At 44.4% G+C, this 20373-nt stretch overlaps 1 protein-coding gene across 1 annotated transcript in view; it reads left to right on the top strand.

The window, feature by feature from the left end:
• ccdc13 (coiled-coil domain containing 13) overlaps positions 1-20373 on the top strand; it is a 65035-nt gene that overhangs the window by 4138 nt on the left and 40524 nt on the right. Inside the window, exons 2-6 of the mRNA XM_041183918.1 lie at positions 11570-11718; positions 16424-16566; positions 17651-17749; positions 18472-18588; positions 19710-19814. Coding sequence (XP_041039852.1) covers positions 11570-11718; positions 16424-16566; positions 17651-17749; positions 18472-18588; positions 19710-19814 — 613 coding nt within the window. The remainder of the gene's footprint in view (positions 1-11569; positions 11719-16423; positions 16567-17650; positions 17750-18471; positions 18589-19709; positions 19815-20373) is intronic.

Raw genomic sequence — 20373 nt, 5'->3', positions numbered from 1 at the left:
AGCATCATCGGAACAGATGCGACGGAGGCGAAGGAACTGAGAGAATGGGATGGAGTCCTTACAGGAAGTGGGGTGTGAGGAGCTGTAGTCGAGATAGCTGTGGGTGTCGGTGGGTTTGTAATGGATATTGGTGGACAGTCTATCACCAGAGATTGAGACAGAGAGGTCAAGGAAGGGAAGGGAAGTGTCAGAGATGGACCACGTGAAAATGATGGAGGGGTGGAGATTGGAAGCAAAATTAATAAATTTTTCCAAGTCCTGACGAGAGCATGAAGCAGCACCGAAATAATCCTTTCAAGTGAAGCAGCATTTCACTTGCATTTCCCCCAACTTAGTCTACTGCATTCGTTGCTCCCAATGTGGTCTCCTCTACATTGGAGAGACCAAACGTAAACTGGGCGACCGCTTTGCAGAACACCTGCGGTCTGTCCGCAAGAATGACCCAAACCTCCCTGTCGCTTGCCATTTTAACACTCCACCCTGCTCTCTTGCCCACATGTCTGTCCTTGGCTTGCTGCATTGTTCCAGTGAAGCCCAACGCAAACTGGAGGAACAACACCTCATCTTCCGACTAGGGACTTTACAGCCTTCCGGACTGAATATTGAATTCAACAACTTTAGGTCGTGAGTCCCCTCCCCCATCCCCACCCCCTTTCTGTTTCCCCCTTCTCTTTTTTTTCCCAATAAATTATAAAGATTTTACTTTTCCCACCTATTTCCATTATATAAAATAAAAAAAAAAAAAAAAAACCCACTAGAGCTATACCTTGAGTGCCCTACCATCCATTCTTAATTAGCACATTCGTTTAGATAATATCACCAACTTTATCTTTAACACCTATGTGTTCTATTGTACTATTGTTGTTGACATCTTTTGATATTCTGCTTCTATCACTGCTTGTTTGTCGCTACAACCACACCAACCCCCTCCACCTCTCTGTCTCTCTATCTCTCCGCCCCCCACACACACACCTTAAACCAGCTTATATTTCAGCTCTTTCCTGGACTCGAACTCAAGTTCTGTCGAAGGGTCATGAGGACTCGAAACGTCAACTCTTTTCTTCTCCGCCGATGCTGCCAGACCTGCTGAGTTTTTCCAGGTAATTCTGTTTTTGTTTTGGATTTCCAGCATCCGCAGTTTTTTTGTTTTTATCACTTAGAACAAAACAGGTTATTTAGCCATTATCTCATTGCTGATTGTGTGACCTTTGTTTAATTTCATTGTCTTGTTTCCTGCTTTACCACAGCAACAAAATAAAAACACCTGTAAACTGCTTTGGGACATCCTGAGGTTGTTGTGACAGGTGCTATATAAATGCAAGTCTTTCTTTATATCTGTGTATAATATATGCATATGATGTTGATGTGTTACATATTGCTGGGAGCCCAAGTTGCTGTGGCAACATACACACTATCATCTGGAGCTATGGATATTGAGGCTTCAATCTTCTTTCCACCAGATGGTGAACCAGGAATCTCTCCCATTCTTACCATCTGTCTTTGATATGTGTTAGAAGGATTTACGATTGATACTTAACTTGTTTGGCCATATTATGGACACACCTTCCTTGGCCACAAGTCCTGGGGTGGGATTTGAACCTAGAGCTTCTGGCTCAAAGATAATTACACTATCCATTACACCGCAAGACTTAATATACACTGTCAGCATTCTCATTTCAGTATGGATCTAGTTTTAGTATATAGGTATTTGAAGCCTGAATTCACGGAAAAAACTAAATTAGCAACCATGATTATTAAATAAGTGATTTCCCTACTTCCAACATGGAGAGGTGCTGGCAGGAATCTATAAACCTATATCTAAGTTCACAGTTTGAAAATAAATCTTTTCGCGCACACAAGAAAAAATTTATATAAAATGAGAAACTTTTCACCATCAGCAAATTATGACTCCACTCACTAATCATGGTGATGAAACTCCTCTTTACTGTTCATTTTTTTAGTGTCTAATACTTGACACTTGTCTTGGATAATATCGACATAAATTGCATTTGTCCTTTCCATCTGATGTGATTGTTCATGTCAGCAAAATAAGCAAGGACCCAAAATTGATCTGATCTCCGCACACAGAGTTGAGAAGTAGGAATGAGGGCAGAGTTGGCTAGAGTGGACTGGGAAAGGAGTTTAGCAGAAAAGGCGGCTGATGAACAATGGCAGACGTTTAAGAAAATAGTTTGTCACTCACACCGAAGATACCTCCCAGTGAAGAAGAAGGATTCTAGGAAGGGGATAAACCAACCATGGTTAACCAAGGAAGTTAAGGATAGTATCAAACTGAAAGAAAAAAACATTCAATGCAGCAGAGGATTGGGAAAGTTTTAAAGACCAACAAAATATTACCAAAAAAAAATGAAAGAGGGAGAAGATACATTTTGAAGGTATAAAAACGGACAGTAAGAGCTTCTTTAAATATATAAAAAGGAAGAGAGAGGCCAAAGTGAACGTAGACCTCTTAGAGAATGAGGCTGGGGAAATAATAATGGGGAACCAGAAAATGGCAGAGGAGTTGAATAACAATGGACAACATTAATAGCATTCCAAAAATACTAAATAATCAAGGGGAAAAAGGGAGGGGAGGAAATAAATACAATAACTAGCACTAGAGGAAAAAGTACTAGGGAAAATAATGGGGCTAAAGGTCGATAAGTCCCCTGGACCTGACAGGTTGCATCCTAGGATATTAAAGGAAGTAGCTACAGAGATAGTGGATGCACTGGTAGTAATCTCCCAAGAATCCTTAGATTGTGGAAAAGTCCCAGCGGATTGGAAACTGCCCAATATAGCACCTTTTTTCAAAAAGGGAGGCAGACAAAAAACAGTAACTATAGGCCAGTTAGCTTAACATGTCATTGGGAAAATGTTAGAGTCTATTATAAAACATGTAATAACAGAGCATTTAGAAATGCATGATATAATCAAACAGTCAGCATGCCTTCATGAAGGGGAAATCATGCCTGACATATTTATTAGAATTCTTTGAGGAGGTAACAAGGAGGATAGATAAAGGGGAACCAGTAGATGTTTTATATTTGGATTTCCAAAAGGCGTTAGATAGGGTACCGCACGTAAGGCTACTTAATAAGATAAGAGCCCATGGTGCTGGGGTAGTATATTAGCATGGATAGAGGATTGGCTAACTAATAGAAGACAGAGAGTTGGGATAAGGGGAAATTTTCAGGATGGCAATCTGTAACTAGTGGAGTGGCACAGAGATCAGTGCTGGGGCCTCAATTATTTGCAATATATATGAATGACTTGGATGAGGGAAGTGAATGTACTATTGCCAAATTTGCGGATGACGCAAAAATAGGTGGGAAGGCAAGTGGTGAGGATGACACAAAGACTCTACAGAGGGATATAGACAGGTTAAGCGAGTGGGCAAAAACTTGGTAGACATAATATAATAAGGAATAAAATGTGGGAAGGTGTGAGGTTATGCACTTTGGCAGAAAGAATAGAAGAGCTGAATATTTAAATGGAGAAAGGCTGCAGCACAGAGGGATTTGGGGATCCTCGTGCATGAATCACAAAAAGCTAGCATACAGGTTCAGCAAGTAATAGGGCAGGCAAATGGAATGTTGGTCTTTACTTCAAAGGGAATGGCGTATACAAATAGGGAAGTCTTGCTAAAACTATACAAGGTCCTAGTTAGGCCACTCGTGGAATACTGTGAATAGTTTTGGTCCCCTTATCAAAGGAAAGACTTGCATTGGAGGCAGCCCAGAGAAAGTTCTGGGGAGATTTTCATATGAGGAGAGGTTGAGTAGGTTGGGGCTGTACTCATTGGAGTTTCGAAGAATGAGAGGCATCCTTATTGAAACATATAAGATTCTTAAGGGGTTTGACAGAGTAGATGATAGGTTGTTTCCCCTTTTGGGAGAGTCTAGGACCAGAGGGCATAATCTCGGAATGAGAGGTCACCCATTTAAGACAGAGATGAGGAGGAATTTCTTCTCTCAGAGGGTAGTGAATCTGTGGAGTTCTTCACCATATAGGGCTGTAGAGCCTGGGTGATTAAGTATATTCAAGGCTTAGATAGACAGATTTTTAATCAGTAAGGGAATCAAGGGTTATGGGGAAAAGACAGGAAAGTGGAGTTGAGGATTATCAGATCAGCCATGTTCTCATTGATTGGTGGAGAGACTCGATGGGCCGAATGGCCTACTTCTGCTGCTATGTCTTATGGTCTTATTAACCTCTGAGTCACATTTCTGGTTTATAATCTGAATGCATTAATTAGGTTAACCTGGGCCATTGTTCCCAGTTATCTATAACTATGTATATCGCACAAGTTTCTCTTCTTTCAAGAGGTTTTTAAGAAAATGTTTATAATTTGTTTTTAACATTTTTGAAGTTTTATAATATAGTGAATATTGATGGTATGATCAAGATAAACCTTAGAAAAAAAGAAAGTCTTGGATTTATATAACACCTTTCAAGACCACTGGAGATCTCAAAACATTTCATAGCCAATGAAGCACTTTTGAAGTGTAGCCACTGTTGGAATGTAGGAAATGTGGTAGCCAACTTGCTCGAAGCAAGCACCCACAAATTGCAATTTGATAATGTTCAGATTGAGGGATAAATGCTGACCAGGACACCAGGGATAACTCCCCTGCTCTTCTTTGAAACAGTGCCATGGGTTTCTTTCTATCCACCCAAGCAGGTAGGTGGGTCCTTGGTTTAAGGTCTCATCTGAAAGACTGGTACTGGAGTGTCAGTCTCGATTTTTGTGGAAAGGAGTCCTTACCATGAGAAGCAGCTCAATTAATACAATACGTGTAGTTCAAATGACTTCTAGTCTCTAGAAGCCATATAGGAAATAATGATTCTAGTAATGATTAAATGCGCTGATGGATTAAGCTGTGGAACTACTGTAAAGGGACATTTTGAAGCAGCACTTTGCAAACGTATTGTTAGCCCATTATATTTGGAGAGGTGATCAAAAATTTGATCAAAGAGATAGGTTTTAAGAAGTGTCTTAAGAGGAGAGAGAGAGGTAAAGATGCAAAAGAGTTATGGAGTGAATTCCAGAGCTTATGGCTTCGGCAGTTTAAGACTTGGCTGACGATGGTGGGAGGGAGAAGAAATTGGAGATATTGAAGAGGCCATAAGAGATCTTGGAGGGTTGTTGGGCTGGAGTAGGGGTAAAACTACAGAGGGAATTGACTACCATGATCAGAATTTTAAATTCTAGAGTTCCCCTCAAAGCAGGAACGAAAATTGGTCCCCCTTACAAAAGAAATACTAAAGACACTGTAAATCTGAAAATTAAAGAGAAATGCTGGAATTATTCAACAGGCCAGGCAGTAAATGGAGAGAGAGAAACAGAGTTAATGGGTGGAATTTTCCCTTCATGAAATTAGGTGCAGTGGTAGGCGGTTTCGACAGTGTCCACCCCGTTGTCCAGAATGGTGGGAACTCGCACTCGATTTGACACTTGGATGGTCATTAATTAATAATGAAGTCTAGGGGCTTGCACTAGTGGTGCTGGACTGGCTTTGGGACTTCAATCTGCTGATGCCTAGAAAATAGGGTTTCAGTTAATGAGCATGGGCTAGATAAGGCTGCATGTGACTGTGAATGTCAGGATTTGATGAAGTGATGGAGCTGTGATCTGTACTGGATCCGCGGTGGGTTGATGGGAGAGGCTGATCTCCCCTTCCGCACAGGAGTGACCCAGCTTGGCTGCAGCCACCTCAAACTCAGTCGGCTGACCTCCCCAGGTCTGCACCCTCTTGCGCCTGTTCTGCGCCAGCTTGGCCTGTCTGAAGAAGAAAGAAAATAATGTGATGAGAAGGGCTGGAGCAGAGGTTGGGTGAGATTCATGTCCCCTGTGTGTGGTGAGCCCTCCCCAGAAGGGCCAGAGGATGGAGTGTGAGCAACATGATAGATGGGATGGTGGTGATGTGAAAGCCTCGGTGGGAGAATGAATGTTGATATGTGTCCCCCGCTAATGTTTGCGTGAGATCCCTGAGGAGAGTAGCCCGTTTGAATGTTGAATGCATGATGCCATGATCAGAGTTTGATATGGGAAGGAGTTGAAGGATGACTTACCATGGCGGGGCCAATGAGATCATTCATCCTCTTCCTGCACTGAGTGGCATTTCGGGTGTGGTTGCCAGCCACGCTGACCTGACCTGCTCTGCAACGGCCTTCCAGGCAGGAGAGGTGAGGCTGCTGTGCTTCCTGCAGCCAGCCCTGGGATAGAGCATGTGCCTTTGCATCTGCACCTCGCTGATCAAGGCCTGGAGGGCCTGGTGGGTGAAGCTGCCTTCCTCTTCTGGCTGCCAGACATCTCTGGTGGGCTGGAGAGAGTGAGATTGCGTGTTGGACTGGCCTTTAAACATGGCGCCTAGCTCTTTGAACCTGCCCGCTGATGGAAGACGGACGAATCTGCTCCCAACCCACCAGGTGATTTGGACTGATATTTGGACTGTGCTATTGCATAATTAATGACCATCCAAGTGTCAAATCGGGTGCGAGTTCCCACCATTCTGGACAACGAGGTGGACAAGGTCGAAACCGCCCACCACTGCACTTAGTTTCATGAAGGAACTAAGTGCAGTGGTGGGCGGTTTTGACAGTGTCCACTCCGTCGTCCAGAATGGTGGGAACTCGCACCCGATTTGACACTTGGATGGTCACTAATTATGCAATAGCACAGTCCAAATCACCTGGTGGGTTGGGAGCAGATTCGTCCGTCTTCCATCAGCGGGCAGGTTCAAAGAGCTAGGCGCCACGTTTAAAGGCCAGTCCAACACGCAATCTCACTCTCTCCAGCCCACCAGAGATGTCTGGCAGCCAGAAGAGGAAGGCAGCTTCACCCACCAGGCCCTCCAGGCCTTGATCAGCAAGGTGCAGATGCAAAGGCACATGCTCTATCCCAGGGCTGGCTGCAGGAAGCACAGCAGCCCCACCTCTCCTGCCTGGAAGGCCGTTGCAGAGCAGGTCAGGTCAGTGTGGCTGGCAACCACACCCGAAATGCCACTCAGTGCAGGAAGAGGATAAATGATCTCATTGGCCCCGCCATGGTAAGTCATCCTTCAACTCCCTCCCATATCAAACTCTGATCATGGCATCATGCATTCAACATTCAAACGGGCTACTCTCCTCAGGGATCTCACGCAAACATTAGCGGGGGCCACATATCAACATTCATTCTCCCACCGAGGCTTTCACATCACCACCATCCCATCTATCATGTTGCTCACACTCCATCCTCTGGCCCTTCTGGGGAGGGCTCACCACACACAGGGGACATGAATCTCATCCAACCTCTGCTCCAGCCCTTCTCATCACATTATTTTCTTTCTTCTTCAGACAGGCCAAGCTGGCGCAGAACAGGCGCAAGAGGGTGCAGACCTGGGGAGGTCAGCCTACTGAGTTTGAGGTGGCTGCAGCCAAGCTGGGTCACTCCTGTGCGGAAGGAGAGATCAGCCTCTCCCATCAACCCACCGCGGATCCAGTACAGATCACAGCTCCATCACTTCATCAAATCCTGACATTCACAGTCACATGCAGCCTTATTTAGCCCATGCCCATTAACTGAAACCCTATTTTCTAGGCATCGGCAGATTGAGGTCCCCAAGCCAGTCCAGCACCACTAGTGCGAGCCCCTAGACTTCATCCCAAGAAGAAGCTTTGGAAGAACCATCACGGCGCTCACACCCACCCTCCACCAGCTCAGAAACACACACGTTGGTGGAGCACAGCAATAGCTTAGGCTCGAGCTCACTTTCTGGGGAACACCTCTCTGACACGTCCCCACAGCAGTCGGAGGCAGTGTCAGCCTAGGCCTTTGACACTCTAGGAGGGCTACTGGAGACCAGCCACCCGCTCGGTCCAAGTCAGATGATGAGCCTCTGGAAGGGGCTGTCAAATCAATGCTGGAGATACAATGACAGGCGGCGGAACATCAGGCAGAGATTCGACAGTCACTCAGCAGACTGGCATGAACGGTAGAGAAACGTAGAAAATAGGAGCAGGAGTAGGCCATTCGGCCCTTCATTATGGTGATGGCTGATCAGAGGAGTCCATCCGCGTTCTGTCTGATATTGTGGCACCGGTATGCGAGCGCCTCAAGGTCACCATGGGAAGGCTGGCAACCACCATGGAGACCTCGGTCCAGCAGGTCTTGCCACATTTGCGCTTGGCCCTGCACTTTTTGATGGTTCCACCAGGGTGTGTGGCCATGATGTAGGAGACATGGGGATGAGGCACCTTGATCTCCCTCCAGGTGCACCATCTCCTGCAGGAGTCAGGGCGGGGCCCTCGGGCACTCAAAGGGAGGATAAGCATCAACCATAGACCCTGTGGCCTCCTCTCAGGACACCCCAAGGGTGTGCAACCGCTCACAGCTCCATCTGCCTGCCACCCCATCCATTCCAGCTTCTCAGGCTGCCGAGGGCACTTGTGCCTCTGCTCAGGGGACCCTATCAGGCCGGGGCCCTCCAGGCTTGGTCCACAAGAGGACATCCGCCAAGGTCATCGCAGCCATCAGGGCATAGCAGTCAGCAGGCTGTCTCCACCTCTGCTGCGGGTGTTGGGGCTGCACCCACACGTAGCGGTAGAGTTAGGAAAGTTAAGACAAATTGATGTCAATTTTGGCTCACAGGTGTGCTAGATATGTAAATAAATTGCACTTTTGATAATACATTTGATGACTAAGTAAATGTTCTTGTCAACTGAAGGCCTTGTGATTTTGTACTTTGGAATTTTCTTATTTTGAGGTTTAGCCTTCCTCCCACTCAGTAAAAGTGTCCCACTGTGAGATTCACATTCCTGTGATGTCAACCTCAGTTGTACTGGTCTCTGCACTCCCTGTGTGATGTCAGGGAGTAGTGTTTAAATCTTTATTTGAAGTGTGTGATTTATGTGTTTCTAACCCTTCTTCCTCCAGGAACACCATTGAGTGAGGGCAGCTCATCAGCATTGATATTCTAGCAGCATTTGTGTCTCCTCAATGGTAGTGGCAGAAGAAAACATATGCACAGAAGGAGGAGACCCCTATGCACGTCCACATCTCAGTGGCAGCAGTTTTCTTTCTAAGCAGACTCCTGTGGCAACAAGAGGTTAAGGGGTGACCCCAGAAAGGCCCCCCTCGTGTTTGCCCTTTTCCATCACTGCCATTCCACAGCCTTCCCTCCTCGGTGCCCCCCCTCCTCGTGTTCATCAACTCCACCCTTGCCTCACAATCCACCCTTGGTTGAAGTGCTAATCTCTGAAAATGGAGGCCTGCATGAGTACCACAGCACAGTGGTGTTCCTTGGGACAATGTAGGCAAAGAGCAGGAGCAGTCCAAGTGTAAAACTCCAGCAGAGTGGCGTTCATCACAACAAGACCGGTGCAGCGCTGTGGCAGGCAGGCTATGCATATTCCACTCACTTCGAAGATACCAGTGAGCTGAGGTCTGACTCGTGCACGCTGCCCCTTTTCAAACGGGTTTGAGGCCGACATAATTTCTCGCTGGCGTGACACAAGATTGGAAAGCGTGGCAAGATCCTGGCAAGCAGCTGCTTTAAGGAGCATTCATGACATGCCAATGAATGCAAACGGCATTCGTGCCACCAGTCGGCTGGATAACCGACCAGCCGCAAACCCACCATCGGGAGAATTGCGAGCTGTTTTTACACTGGCGGATTTGCGACTTTTTGCCTGACACTGTATTCTCCGCTCCCCTGACATGAAACCTGCAGTGCGCCGGATGGGAAAATTCCACTCAATGTTTCAAATGCGGACCCTTGGTCAGAGCAGGAAAGTGTTAATTATGGGGAAGGTTTCACACATGCTCTCTGCATAGGTGCTGCTGAGTGTTTCCAGCACTTTCTGTCTTTGCGAATACTCCAACATCTACGAGTCATTTGGTTTTTGATCATCTGAACATTCCAACCCCTTTTGAGTAAAAAAACCATAATGCTTCAGTTTTTCCAGCAGGTGGCGGTCTAGCTACATTGTAGAGGGCAGTCTGCCCAAATCACCTGGGTTTCTGTGACATGCCTGAAGGCAGTGATTATTATTATATGATCTTAACTAGCTATAAGAGTAAGAAGTGAGCAAAAAATAAACAACCATGGATTCTGCAAAGCTGGGACCATAGAAATTACTTTATGGAAAGCGGTTTGGGTTTTAATACTGTAAGTTTTGAGAGTCTGGGCCTTTGTAATACTGCTTTAGTAGTCAGGGATGAATTTTATCAAACTCTCCTAAATAAGTTGTACAGCGTGCTTGATAGGGGAGCTTGTACATAGTGGATGATTTTCCAACAGGGCCTTTTCCTGTATGAATGGTAGATGCAGCTATTCTAATTCTCTCTTTTCAGACCTTCTACCCTGTATAAACCTGAGTGCAAGCTAAGCCCTGCTGCCCCTATACTAACTCGCTGCTTAAAATGTACCTGTCTAACCAAGTCTTTGGTCTCCCATCCTAATGTCTCATTTTTTTAGTTCGATGTTGATTTTTGCCTGATGACATTCCCATGACATGTCTTGGGACACTTTACAATGCTAAAGACACAATATAAAGCAAGCTTGGCCAAAGAGGCACGTAAGAGAGGCATCTTAAAGGAGGACAGGGAGGTAAAGGTTTAGGGAGGGAATGTTCTTGCTGTACTAAGTTTCACTCAGTGCTATTTTTAACTCAGTCGTTGATTAATCCATTTAAAATGAAGGCTGCATTAAGTAGTGCAGAAGGAGGTTTAACATGAACAGGTTAAGCAATTACGCAGGAATAGCACCAGTTAGAAATTATACCCCATGGTGCTTGTAAAGAATGGGCCTGATGGGCCAAATAGCACAGAGTCTTTTCCCATAATGTTCTTTCCTATGAGAATTTCAGGTGGCTGCTGAAGGTACGTAATTCCAGAGAAGGGAAAATTGATGTCTTAACAGCTAGGCATAGCTGCTGGCCCCAGTTTCTCTGTTCGGTAGGTGCAGTAGAGCCACTAGATTAACTTCCAGTTTGAAGAATCTTAGTTAACAAGATTTGGCTGATAAAGCTGGGACTCTACAGGAACATAAGGATGATATGATTGAGGTTTATAAAATGATGAAGGGAATAGAGTCTGCTCGAGTCGACAGGTTGTTCTTGTTAAATAGCTCAGGGAGAGCCAAAGCACAATTTTAAGTTGTTTAAGGCCAAATGTAGGTTAGCTGTTTCTTCCCAGAAAATAGTGGAGCTCTGGAACAGGCTGCCAGCTCGTACATTGACCGCTGAATTCCTTCAAGCGAGAGCTGGACCTTCTGGCAGGAGTGGCAATCGCCTTGTACAAAAGGTTGGGATTGCAAGGAATTATCAGGGCCAGTGTGAGCTGCTGACTAGTTTCAATTGCCTAAGGGGGTCAGAGTGGAATTTCCCAAATCGAACTGGGTCTTTAATCTGTTTTTCCGTCAGTTCCCTATAGATCATCTGCCTTTGGATGAGGTGTGGATTTGTGTGTGTTATGTTACACAAGGTCATCAGGGACAGGCTGGATGGAGCAGAGGGTCTTCTCCTGTCCGTCATTAATGTGCATTTGTAGTAAGTTCTGTGTTTGAAACTTTGAACTTTGCAGCTTGCTGGAGAATGAGAACGAGCTGCTACAAGAGCAGATCCAAGAGCTGAGGGATGAGAATGGACGGCTTTTCAAACTCCTTAATGAAAGGAATTTTGAAATCAAACACCTGAGGAAGAAAAGGGAAGAAGATCAACTTGCTCTCGCAGGTAAATGAACAATGGAGGGGTGGGATGGGGGCGGAGGTTGATGTGGCTAATGTATTGGTACATGGGACTCTGTTCGAATGACCTCCAGAGGGAATGAAACTCCATCTTGGTGTGTATGTTGAGATGCTTTAGGAATATCACGTTCTTTCATGAGATGTGGGCAATGCTGGTAAGGCATTGTTTGTTGCACATCCCTAATTGCCCTTGAACTGACCTTGCTAGGTCATTTCAGCGCACAGTTAAGAGTCAATCACATTTCTGTGGGTCTGGAGTCACATGTAGGCCAGACCAAGTAAGGATGGCAGATTTCCTTCCCTAAAAGACCTTAGTGCACTAGATGGGTTTTTACAATAATCGATGATAGTTTCATGGTCACCAATACTGACACTAGCTTTATATTCCAGATTTACTAATTGAGTTTAAATTCCACCAGCTGCCGTGGTGGCATTGTCAATTTTTTGTAGTAAAGATAGATTTCTAGAATTAGGCAGATGGCATGCAATTCAACCTTGTTAAATTCAAAAATGAGACAGAAAGTAACAGATGCCTGGAAGCGATTACAAGACAGCAATCTCAACAACATGTTCAGTGAGGACATTAACTATAAATGTGACTTTAATCATCTTCTGGAAGCTGAGAATACATCTCATTCCTTTTATCTTCATTTTTGCTTTGTAAAAATATTTTTCCTGAATTGAAAAGACAGATTAGGCTACTTTTTTTCTCCATTCTGTATTTTTGACCATTCAAGGTTATGGAATCATAGAATAGCACAGTAGGAAGGAAGCCATTTAGCGTATTGAGTCTGTGCTGACTCTTTGGATGTGTAACCAGCTAGTCCCACTCCCCCTCTCATTCACCATTATCCCTGCAATTTTATTTCTCCTTCAAGTATTTATGCAGTTTATTGTTGAAAGCTACTACTGAATCTGTATCCACCACTCTATTCCTCTTTCCCTATATCAGTTTGAATCTGGCGCTAAGTAAAGGGCATCTCCAGGCCTCCAATGTCAACAAGATTAAGCAATCAATCATATCAAACCATTATCACAGACAGAAAATCTGGAAGTAAAATGCACTGATTATCCTTCATGTTTTACCAAGCGTGACTTGGTAACACCACTACAGACTGAGCTGGATGGATGAGTCCTAAAGGACATAGCTGCTAGACTGGGTCTGCGGCAGGTGATGAGGGAACCAACGAGAGGGAAAAACATACTTGACTTCATCTTCACCAATTTGCCTGCCAGAGCTGCATCTGCCCATGACAGTATCAGTAGGAGTGACCACCGCACAGTCATTGTGGAGACAAAGTCCCGCCTTGATACCCTCCATCATGTTGTGTGAAAGTATGACACAAAATGGGATAGATTTCAAACAGATCTAGCAATTCAAGGCTGGGCATCCTTGAGGTGCTGTGGGCCATCAGCAGCAGCAGAATTGTACTCAACCACAATCTGTGACCTCATGGCCTGGCATATCCCCTACTCTACCATTACCATCAAGCCAGGGGATCAACCCTGGTTCAGTGAAGAGTGCAGGAGGACATGCCAGGAGCGGCACCAGGCATACCTAAAAATGTGGTGTCAACCTGGTGAAGCAACAACACAGGACTACTTATGTGCCAAACAGCATTAGCAGCAAGTGCTCGACAGAGTTAAGTGATTCCACAACCAACGGATCAGATCTACACTTTGCAATCCTACCACATCCAATCGTGAATGGTGGTGGACAATTAAACAACTCACTGGAGGAGAAGGCTCCACAAATACCCCCATCCTCAATGATGGAGGAGTCCAGCACATCAGTGCAAAAGATAAGGCTGAAGCATTCACAACACTCTTCAGCCAGAAGTGCCAAGTGGATGATCCATCTCGGCCTCCTCCGGAGGTCCCCAGCATCACAGATGCCAGTCTTCAGCCAATTTGATTCCCTCCATGTGATATCAAGAAACACCTGAAGACACTGGATAGTGCAAAGGCTATGGGCCCAGACAACATTCCGGCAGTAGTACTGAAAACATGTGCTCCAAAACTTGCCATGCCCCTACCCAAGCTGTTCCAGTACATCTACAACACTGGCATCTACCCAGCAATGTGGAAAATTGCCCCCGTATGTCCTGTATGCAAAAAGCAGCACACATCCAACCCAAACAATTATCGCCCCATCAGTCTACTCTCAATCATCAGTAAAATGATGGAAGGGGTCATCAATAGTGCTATCAAGTAGCACTTGCTTAGCAATAACCTGATCACTGATGCTCAGTTTGGGTTCTGCCAGGGTCATTCAGCTTCTGACCTCATTACAGCCTTGGTTCAAACATGGAAAAAAGAGCTGAACTCCAGAGGTGAGGTGAGTGTGACTGCCCTGGACATCAAAGCAGCATTTGACCGAGTGTGGCATCAAGGAACCTTAGCAAAATTGGAGTCAATGGGAATCAGGAGGAAAACTATCAGCTGGTTGGAGTCATACCAAGCACAAAGGAAGATGGTTGTGGTTGTTGGAGGTCAATCATCTCAGTTCCAGGATATCACTGCAGAAGTTCCTCAGAGTAATGTCCTAGGCCCAACCATCTTCAGCTGCTTCATCAATGACCTTCTTGCCATCATAAGGTCAGAAGTGGAGATGGTCTCTGATGATTGCACAATGTTCATGACTCCTCAGATATTGAAGCAGTTCATGTGCAAATGCACCAAGACCTGGACTTAGGCTGACAAGTGGCAAGTAACATTCACACCACAAAGTGCCAGGCAATGACTATCTCCAACAAGAGAGAATCTAACCATTGCAGCTTGACATTCAATGGCATTAACATCGCTGAATCTCCCACTATCAACATCCTGGGAGTTCCCAATGACCACACACTGAACTGGACTAGCCATATAAATACAGTGGCTACAAGAGCAGATCAGAGGCTAGGAAACATGTGGTGAGTAACTCACCTCCTGACTCCCCAAAGCCTGTCCATCATCTACACGGCACAAGTCAGAAATGTGATGGAATACTCTCCAACTGCCTGGATGAATGCAGCTGCCATAACACTCAAGAAGCTTGACACCATCCAGGACAAAGCAGTCTGCTTCATTGGCAACCCATCCACAAACATTCATTCCCTCCGTCACCGACACACAGTGACAGCAGTATGTACCATCTACAAGATGCACTGCAGGAACTCACCAAAGCTCCTTAGGCAGCACCTTCCAAACCCATGACCACTACCACCTAAAAGTTCAAGGGCAGCAGATAGATGGGAGCACCACCACCTGGAAGATCCCCTCTAAGCCACTCACCATCCTGACTTGGAAATGTATCGCCGTTCCTTCACTGTCATTGAGTCAAAATCCTAGAATCCCTCCCTAATAGCACTGTGAGTGTACCTACACCACACGGATTGCAGCGGTTCAAGAAGGCAGCTCACCACCACCTTCTCAAGGGCACTTAGGGATCGGCAATAAACGCTGGCCCAGCCAGCAACACCCACGTAAATGAATGAAAAAAATAAAGTTTGCAAAGAGCGACATATGCATGGCACTAAGGTAGAAGCTAAAAGATCATAAACAAATGGTTTTTTAAAAAAAACATTATTTTAAAAATATGTGGAATTTCTTTGATCATGATGGAGATATTTGACATTCCACAAATGTAAAATTAATTTACCGGGGCCAGAGAGATTTTTCAGCAGTACGTCATTGAAAATTCAGGTACTCCTCTCCTCACAAGATGTAATTTTTCAAATGTTTTTACACTAAGACCAATAGCATTAAAGGGCACGCTCTTGTATAGTCAGTAATTTCTACTTGATTGCAGTCTGTCTGGACTTCTGCAATCTACTTTGACACTTGTTTCTGTTTCCTTTCAAAGATAGGAATATTCTTCCTACAATTGAAGACAACAATGAATGTGTACTAACCAGTGGAGTTTTTGTCATTTACAACAGCGATATGTTGGGACATTTTGTTTTAGTCAATATTTATCCCTCAACCAACAGCTAAAAGCAGATTATCTGGTCATTACCACATCGCTGCTTGAAAGATGTTGCTATGCACAAATTGACTGCTGCATTTCCTACATTACTGCAGGAACCACAATTTGAAAAGTACATCATTGGCCCTGAGCTCTGAAATTCCCTTCAACAGCCTCTACAGCTCTCTATCTCTGTTCTTGCTTCTAAGATGCTCCTTAAAACCTTATTCTTTGATCAAGTTTTTGGTTATCTGTCTTGATATCTCCTCTTGTGGCTCGGTGATTTTGTTGCTATCGTTCTTGTTAAGCATCTTGGGATATTTTACAACGTTAAATGTACTAAACAAATTTAAGTTGTTGGTTAAAACACTTTGGGGCGTCCTAAGTTTGTGAAAGGCATCAGTCTTTCATTATTTTTATTGTGAGGTTGAATACTGGGTGCATAAGAACAGGAGTAGGCCATTCAACCCCCCTGAGCTTGTTCTGCCATTCAGTTAGATCATTGCCACTTTGTATCTCGACTTCATCCACCCATTTTGGTTGCATAACTCTTAATTCCCTTGCCTAACAAAAATGTCCTCAGGATCTCTCAAAAGCTACCTTGAAGGGGACGGAGTATAGACAAGGGGTGGGTTAGTTAACATGGCCTGTTGCTTGCTATTAATGAAGTAAAGGCAGTCTCTCTGCAGGCAGCTCTTTGAAGCACCATGCCTACTGGCTAAAGTGTGTGATTGTGTTGCAGGAACAGCTGGCATGGCAGGCGATGTGGCTGCAACCAAAATTGTTGAGCTGTCAAAGAGGAACCGTGAGCTGACTGTGGAGAATGAGAGCCTGAAATCCAAAGTCAAGCAACTGGGTAACAAGTTACAGGAGCTGAAAAAGGAGGTGTGGTTGCAGCCCAGTCAATCTCAGAGGCACAATGAGGAGTTGGCAACAGTCATATTCAATCTTTCACACACACCCCCCCCGTATATCAACCTGTAGGGAGAAAGTGAACTTCTGATGTAAATGAGGTGGCAGATTGGCTGAGGGGTTTTTAGTCATCACAAATATATTTTGCCAACATAAGCAACAGTCACTGCACTTCAAGAAGTAATTCATTACATGTGAATTGATTTTACTTGACAAAATAGCAGGGAGCTTTTTCAGGTTAGAGCAATATCAATTTCTGAGCCAGGCAGGTCTGCAATACTCCAGGATAGTGTTGTTATTAACCTGTTATCCCTGATACTAATGGATTATGGAGGAGTTGAGCTGTCGCTGTGGGCTAGAAATCTCCTGACTCGCCTCTACGTGAACAGAAGTTCTAGAGGTAGATGTAGATTTCTCAGTTGCTTGAATTTTAAAAACAATGCTGAGTTTCTACTCCTGTCAGGCACCCAATTGGCCAAAAAAGAAAATTTCTGTTGCAATATTTCTTGCACTCTGAGTAGACCCGATCTTAAACTATTGTGTTCTATGATGTTCAAAGTGCACCATAAAGTATTTCAACCTGAATCAGATAATTGAATCTCAAGTGGTATTTGGATTTTATTAGTGTAATGCTGCAAAAAGGGGATGGGTTCGGTAATACCTTGGGGTCCTGGTGCTGTGGAAGCTATGCATTTATATAGTGGAGGTGCATAACAGCACCAAATATCTCTATTTGGTGGCTTCAACCTGAACAGTTACTTGAAAGGCACAATTTGAACTTTGATTCTGCTGGCCAGACCTTTCCTAAAGGGCAATGATGGAGCCATTACCCTATTCCCCTGTACAACCAGACTGACTGCCCATAGCCAGTACAAACACTGTGCAGCACTGATGCTGAAAATCATGCTGCTGCTTTTGACTGTGCTGTCAGGTAAATTTGTTACATAAGTCAAAGAGTGAGAGCATAATGGCCTACTGTTTCTGTCATCGTTTTGATATTTAGATTAATGGTTGTACCGTTTTGATGCTCTCAATTATGTAATATTTGCTTTTATAGCCTCAGGCTACTCCTACAGGCAGCCAAACACTCAGCGCCAAAGAAGCATCTGGACAAACCAACAAAGGGCGGTCTCCCAGAATGCAAAACAGCTCATTGGTCAGTGGGAAATAAGCCCCCTCCCCCTCTCTCTTTCTCTCTTACTCTGTCTCTCCTGTACAGTTGTTTCTCTCTTGTGCTTTCTCTATTTCCTTCTCTATCACCCTTGCTGCCTTTGTCTGTCTCTCTTTTTTCCTGTCTGCCAAGGCCTTTCTTTTTGGTTATCTCTTCTTTTGCCTCTTTCTACCTCTATCTCCAGCTGCCTTTTGCTCTATTTCCTCAAATTGTTGCCCTGTCTTCCTCACTCAGTTATCCTGCCCACTGCGACTTTCTCTATCTGCCACCATCTGTTACACCAATTTATTTTTTGGTGTCTGTATTTCCTTTGTCCATCCTCAACTCTCAAATTGTGTGTCTTTTCCTTTCCATTGCCAATTGTCTTTCTCTCTGTAAATTTCCTCAGTGCTACTCTCACTCTGTCGCTGTACCTTCAGTGAAGATTTGGCTGAAGCCTCATTTACACTATGTACAGTCGTCATACAGTGGTAGAGCAGGAAATTCACCCTCCTCTGTTCCTTTTTTTTTCTTCCTTTGTCTCTTTTCTGCTCTTCCCATATAAATTTTCACTATTGCTTATTTTCATTTGAACAACCTTCGGCATTCACAAAATAATTGTAAAAAAAACTGCAATGATAACTTGCACACGGTTTGTGCTCTGGTACTGAGTAAAACCTTAAACAGATTTTAATTAGTTTTTGAATTCTGCTCATTGTTCTCAACAGTCTGACAGCCTTGACGCAAAAGCCCTTCAGGAAAAGCTTTCAGCAGCCAACCTAAAACTGGTTGAGTCTCGAAACCAAATACTGAGTGTCAAACAAGAGTTGAAAGTGGCACACAAGGTACACCATCTAACTAATAGCAAGACTAGTAAAGTTCAAATTCAATTGGTTACAATAGAAGCTTCCACCCTCCATAGGAATCAGCAGACTAACTATATTTACAAAAAAACTGCGAATGCTGGAAATCCAAAACAAAAACAGAATTACCTGGAAAAACTCAGCAGGTCTGGCAGAATTGGCGGAGAAGAAAAGAGTTGACGTTTCGAGTTGACTTTGTCGAAGGGTCATGAGGACTCGAAACGTCAACTCTTTTCTTCTCCGCCGATGCTGCCAGACCTGCTGAGTTTTTCCAGGTAATTCTGTTTTTGACTAACTATATTTACCTAACTTGCCACACGGGAATGACGGGACCAAGTGGTGTTCCAGTTTTACATTCCACCCACGGTTACTCTCTATTGTCTTCAACTGTGAGTAAAATTAGGCAGTGTGCCAAACCATCATTGTATTTGATCTTAACAGTTTTCTGATGGGGAGCTGTAGCGGTGAGATTAAAGTTGCTCCCGTATATAATCTCAGTTGACATCTCAGTGCAGTCCTGTTGAAGGTGAAAAGTCAGCCCAATGTTAATGTTTCAAGTTGATGAATTTCCATCAGGACTAGAAAAAGTTAGGGATATAACAGGTCCCAAGCAAGTGTACAGCAAGAAAGGACGGGCGGAGAGGAAAGAATAAAAGGGAAGATCTGTGATAGGGTGGAAGGCAGGATAGATTAAATGAGAGAAAGGGATAATGATGCAAGGCAAAGGGGATGATATGTGAAAAGTAGAGAAACAAAAGATGGGTATAGAGGAGTTATAAATGGGGATAGCAGAATCATCACTAACAGCAGCTGACCGAAGAAAAAGGGGCAGAGGCTATGATTTGAACTTGCTGAACTCAGTGTTGAGTCCAGAAGTCTGTATAAACATCTAATTGAAAGATAAGGTGTGGTTACTCAAGCTCCTGTTGAGCTTCAATGGAACTGTGTAGGCGACAGTGGACAAAGAGGTCAGAGTGAGGAAACGGGGCGGAGAATTAAAATGACAGGCGACCATAAACTCGGGCTCACGCTGGCGAACTGTATATAGGCGTTCCGCAAAATGGTCACCCAACATGCGGTAAAGATTTTCCCGTCTTTTCCAGGTATTGGCTAATGAAGTGGGAGAAGATGTGAACGTACAACATTTGCTGAATAACAAGGGGACATGGCGCGGCCGAGCCCAGCAGATCCTCATCTTGCAGAAGAAGGTAAGGAATCCCAATGTGAGCCAGGAGTGAGGGCCTGGATTGGTTATTTCATTGTTTCCTTGTGCTGGTGACTAAAACTAAAACTGTTTCCTTGTGCTGGTGACTAAAACTAAAACTGTTGTATCTGTGCAGAAATTGTTGGCTCATTTCTGATTCATTGACTTGAGTATTGCTGAAAAAAGAGACACGCTATCAAAGCTCTTCATCTTGCACTCATCAGGATAGCTCGCAAGAAATACCAACAGTGCAGGGAACAGCAGTTAAACTACATGAGAAGAGAGTGCTAGTAAGTTGGCAAATGGACTCTGATTGGTAGAGGCGTTGCCAAGGAGAATGACCTTTGTGTTCATATTTGGGGGACCTGGAGCAAGCCGGGACTTTGTCCCCAACTTACTGCAACCAAGTCTGAAAATATTACCTTTACTAATTTAATCAGAGGAATGAATGTGATTGTAGCCTATCAACACTAAGAGATTAAATCTAGACTACCAAGGCCCGATATTATAAACTAATCAAATACACCGTAGGTTGGGCAAAAGAATAAACAGTATACATGTTA

This window comes from Carcharodon carcharias, chromosome 3, assembly GCF_017639515.1.
Source record: "Carcharodon carcharias isolate sCarCar2 chromosome 3, sCarCar2.pri, whole genome shotgun sequence".
Taxonomy (NCBI): domain Eukaryota; kingdom Metazoa; phylum Chordata; class Chondrichthyes; order Lamniformes; family Lamnidae; genus Carcharodon; species Carcharodon carcharias.
Note: the sequence above shows the minus strand (reverse complement) of the source record. Positions and strands in the feature narration are given on the sequence as shown.